The sequence below is a fragment of the Pleuronectes platessa genome, chromosome 18 (assembly GCF_947347685.1).
Source record: "Pleuronectes platessa chromosome 18, fPlePla1.1, whole genome shotgun sequence".
Taxonomy (NCBI): domain Eukaryota; kingdom Metazoa; phylum Chordata; class Actinopteri; order Pleuronectiformes; family Pleuronectidae; genus Pleuronectes; species Pleuronectes platessa.
Genome location: NC_070643.1, coordinates 2,876,219 through 2,881,293, shown reverse-complemented (window position 1 = coordinate 2,881,293; position 5,075 = coordinate 2,876,219). Strand labels below are relative to the sequence as shown.

The 5,075-nt window shown below is 42.9% G+C and overlaps 1 protein-coding gene across 1 annotated transcript; it reads right to left on the bottom strand.

Moving 5' to 3' along the window:
• Positions 1–374: 374 nt before the first annotated feature.
• On the bottom strand, positions 375–2,360 carry LOC128462227 (uncharacterized). Its single transcript, XM_053447538.1, has one exon. The coding sequence runs from the start codon at positions 2,350–2,352 to the stop codon at positions 706–708; it is 1,647 nt and encodes a 548-aa protein (XP_053303513.1). The 5' UTR covers positions 2,353–2,360; the 3' UTR covers positions 375–705.
• Positions 2,361–5,075: the final 2,715 nt, after the last annotated feature.

The window sequence follows — 5,075 nt, the reverse complement described above, 5'->3', positions numbered from 1 at the left end:
CCATCTCTTCCATCCATCATCATCTCTCTTCCCATCTCTTCAATCCATCATCATCTCTCTTCCCATCTCTTCCATCCATCATCATCTCTCTTCCCATCTCTTCCATCCATCATCATCTCTCTTCCCATCTCTTCCATCCATCATCATCTCTCTTCCCATCTCTTCCATCCATCATCATCTCTCTTCCCATCTCTTCCATCCATCATCATCTCTCTTCCCATCTCTTCCATCCATCATCATCATCTCTTCCATCATCTCTTCCATCCATCATCATCCTCATCTCTTCCATCATCTCTTCCATCCATCATCATCATCTCAGCCATCATCTCTTCCATCCATCATCATAATCTCTTCCATAATCTCTTCCATGTGTCGGTCTCGCTAGCGCGGGCGCTAACTATCCAACCAGCTTAAACAATCAAAAAACTCCACGGTGGGTATTTTCGTGAACTTTAATGAAATTTGTAAAAAGACGATGCGTTAACCCATTGAAGGATGACACAAATTACGAGTGGAGCTGCCGTCTATAAACATGTGACGCAGATAAAATAACATCGGATTACATCCGGGTGATTTACAACTTGACCCCTGGCAATATTGTATGGCTGAACTTCCCCAAGGGGGCGCTGTTGCAAAACTAAACATAGCATGGCATTTGAGGGGCAGAACACTCCCCGTCTGGGGTCTTTAAAGATCCCATATCACTTAACAAGAGTCCGTTTTTGGAGACAGAAGCAGGACCACTTCTGTAACGGGACGAGAAAAAGTCTTTTTAGTTCCGTCCTTGAAGACCTCAACCTCTACTCTCCGAACTAGTCCATCCCTGCCTGGAAAAGTCTTTGTGATGATGGCCATGGGCCATTCGTTTCTCCGAGCCTGATTGTCTTTCAAGAGAACAACGTCCCCGTCTTGAAGGTTTGACCTTTCCGACTGCCACTTGTGACGAAACTGCAGGGTCTTGAGATATTCTCGTCTCCACCTACTCCAAAAGGTGTCAGCCAGGTTTTGAACTTGCTTCCACTGCTCTTTAAAGAGGTCCGCTCCTGTAAAGTCGCCTGGAGGAGGTGGTGTAGAGACTGGTTTGAGGGTGAGAAGCATTGCTGGGGTGAGGATGAGAGGTGATTCTGGATCTGATGACACTGGGATGAGTGGTCTTGCGTTCATGATCGCTGCCACCTCGGCCATGAGTGTTACCAGGACTTCACTAGTCAGACACTTCTTGTGTTCAAGCAGCATGCAGTCCAGAATACGACGGGCGATTCCGATCATCCTTTCCCATACGCCACCCATGTGGGACGCATGTGGAGGGTTGAACACCCAGGTGCAGTTCTGCGTACTCAGGTACTTCTCCACATTTTTGAAGCTCGGATTCGTAGTGTTCATCTCTAACTCTCGAGAGGCGCCTACAAAGTTTGTGCCACAGTCTGACCGTATTTGTTTCGCTGGGCCCCTGACTGCGAAGAATCTCCTTAAGGCATTGATGAAGCTGCTGGCACTCATTGCCTCAATAACTTCGATGTGCACTGCCCTTGAACACATGCATGAGAACATTACTGCCCATCTTTTAGAATTGGAATGTCCGCCTCTTGTGCGTCGTGAGACAACCTCCCATGGTCCGAAGACATCAACACCGATGTATGTGAAGGGAGGTGCTACCTGCAATCGTTCCGCTGGTAAGTCGGACATCTGTTGATGCTCTGTCTTTCCTCTTAACTTCCTGCAAGTGACGCATTTGAAGAGCAGGCTGCTGATGCAGCGTTTTGCTCCTACCAACCACAATCCCGCAGCTCGTATAGCACCCTCGGTGAGATGCCTTCCCTGGTGTTTCACTTCCTCGTGATAGTGATAGACCAACAGGGTTGCCAGATGGTGCCGGGCAGGGATGATGATGGGATGAGTTTCTTCTATGTTCAGATTTGAGAGACCTATGCGACCTCCTACTCTCAGAAGTCCGTTGTTACCCATGACAGGGTGCAGCTTCCACAGGCTGCTGGAGGACGGAATGTTGGATCCTAAGGCTATGCATTTCAGCTCCTCTTCATACCACTCGTTTTGGACGCTTCTCAAGATGCACACTTTGGCCTTTGTCAGTTCTTCCTCCGTTGGGTGACAGATGTGCCACCCATGACACTTATTGTTGGCAGAGTGGGAGAAGGAGCGAGCTATGTGGATCAAGTGTGCCATTGCCATTACAAGATTGCTATACTTTGAGAAGCGTATGAAGCGTTGAGGGTGCAACACATGCTTGGTTACATGTGTGATGCTTGTTGTCACTTCAGGTCGTACCTCAAAGTCAAGGGCAGGATCGATGAGGTCGTAAATCTCTTCAGACTTAGATGGGTTTGAGGACATGTCCTTAAGGAAGGCTGGACCTGTGAGCCATGATGTACTTTTTTTTTTTTTTTTTTTTTATATATATGTTTATTAGTTTTCCAACAGGTAATACAACACAAAACAAAACAAAAACAAGACAAACATTTGGCTCACACACATATTCAAATCAATACAGGCAGAAGATTCAGGGATCACGTCCTATACAAGTAAGAAAAAATTAAAAACAGAGTAAAATAGAAGTATACAAAAATAAAAGTAAATCAATTAAATGGTAAAACAGAGTGCCTCTTTTGAGGCAGAGCATTCTGATCTATGATACAAACCCTCTTGTGAGAATGGTGGAAACATTCAGACCAACATATGACAGAAAGGGTTCCCATGTTTTACGAAAGGCATCATCATTGTTGTGAAGTTTGCATGTCAAGTGGTCCAACACAACATATTCAAATACAACCCTTTGCCACTGAGCCTTAGATGGAGCTTTATCTGTGATCCAATTCAAAAGAATACACTTTCTAGCACAAAAAGCAAGTGTCTGATAAAGTCTTCTTTTAAATTTGTCAGTGATGGACATGTCAGATATACCAAGTAGCAGGTATAAAGGGTTATTATTACTGTTAATAGACAGAATCTTATTAATTTCCTGCCCTATGACCTGCCAAAACTGCTGTATTTTTCTACAATTCCACAAACAATGTGTCAGACCCCCAGATTCTATCTTACACTTGGGGCACAGTGGAGATGTATTAGGGTTGTATTTATTACGCTGAGAGGGAGAGATATGAACCCTGTGTAGGAGCTTCAGTTGCATAGCTCTCACTCGGTTACAGATATTCAGTATTTTAGAACTTTTCCAAGCATCATTCCAGTCATTATCTGTTATCCTAACATTAAGTTCCATTTCCCATAAGCCCTTCAAAGAGGAGGTGTTTGTGATGTTATACTCCTTAAGGATATTATAGAATAGGCTAATAGAACTGCCAGATCTTTGCAAAAAGAGCTGTCTCTCTAGGCGTGAGATATCCTGACACTGAAGGATTGAGGTATCCTTCGTGACAAAATCTCTCACTTGCAAATATCGAAAGAAATCCTGTTTTGGAATATCATATTTCGTTTTCAACTGACTAAAAGACATCATGGTAGAGCCTTCCAATAGTTTGTGTAAAGTAGATATTCCTTTATTTTCCCAAATCCGAAAGTTATTGTCCATTAGTCCAGGGGGAAATTCAGGATTGTCACATATTGGAGTGAATACAGATGTGAATCGAGATCTGCCCTCAAATTTTCTAATGGCATACCATGCTTTAACTGTGGAGATTGTAATAGGGTTAGTACAAGCAGACTTCAAAAATGTATTTTTCCTAATAAACAGAAGATTAACCAAAGGGTGTTTAGACATTGAACTTTCTACATCCAACCAGAGAGACGTGGACTTATTATGCACCCAGTCAGCTATGGTACGCAAATGAACACTAAGCTGAAATTTTCTAATGTCCGGGAGATCGAGACCCCCCTCTGAGGATGGAAGACATAATGTAGCTATTTTCAGGCGGGCTTTCTTCTTAGACCATATAAAGGAGCTAAACCAACTATTTAACTGTTTGATAGTCTTATGGAGGAACATGACTGGGATCATTTGTATGGGGTAAAGTAGCCTAGGGAGAACGTTCATTTTTAGAAGTGCGACACGGCCTAACCAGGAAATTGGGAGGGTATTCCATCTTTCCAGGTCTAGCCTTATGCGCTCAAATATGGGTGGGAAATTTGCTTTGTATAGCTGTTCAAACAAGGGTGTTACACGTATTCCCAAATAGACAAAACCTTCTGGCGACCATTTAAACGGGAAGGGAGATGGGGTTTTAGGCATCTGTTTCAGACAGCCTAATGGCATCACTTCCGATTTATTAAAATTTATTCTGTAACCAGAAAAAGTACTGAACATATTAATGGTCTCAATAAGGGTTGGAATAGATATCTCAGGTTCAGTCAAAACAATCAGGACGTCGTCAGCATAAAGAGTAATCTTGTGTTGTTTAGTGGCCAAGGTGAGACCATGTATGTTATCATTTATCCTGATAGCCTCAGCAAGTGGCTCAATTGCTAAGGCGAAGAGCAGGGGTGACAGAGGACACCCCTGCCTTGTACCTCTAAAAATTGGAAAGTTAGAAGATTGTAACCCATTGGTAAGCACTGCAGACAGGGGATTTGTATAAAGTAACTTTATCCAGTTTGTAAAATTTTCACTCAAGCCAAATTTGTGTAGTGTAAAAAACAGGTATGGCATCTCTACGCGATCGAACGCCTTCTCAGCGTCCAAAGAAAGCACTACACCATTCAAGGACTGCTGTTGAAAAACCTGAATTGTGTTTAATAATCTGCGCATATTATTGTATGAATTACGACCCTTAATGAATCCAGTTTGGTCATCATTTATAAGAATAGGGAGTAAGCCTTCTAGTCTTGTTGCTAGTATTTTGGAGAGAAGTTTCAGATCAGTATTCAATAGGGAGATAGGTCTGTATGACGCACAGTCTTCGGGGATTTTACCTTTTTTTAAAATTAGAGAGATGTGCGCTTCTCTCAAAGACTGCGGCAAAACGCCCCTCTTAAAAGAGTCATTAAACATATTTAGAAGTGGGTCAATCAGTAAATCACAGAACTCTTTGTAGAATTCACTACCGAATCCATCTGGACCTGGGGCTTTACCAGACTGTAATCCTTTAATAGCATCGAGTACCTCC

Bases quoted from the DNA above. Each gene is read 5' to 3' on its own strand.
- LOC128462227 (XM_053447538.1), bottom strand. From the start codon at position 2,352: ATGTCCTCAAACCCATCTAAGTCTGAAGAGATTTACGACCTCATCGAT.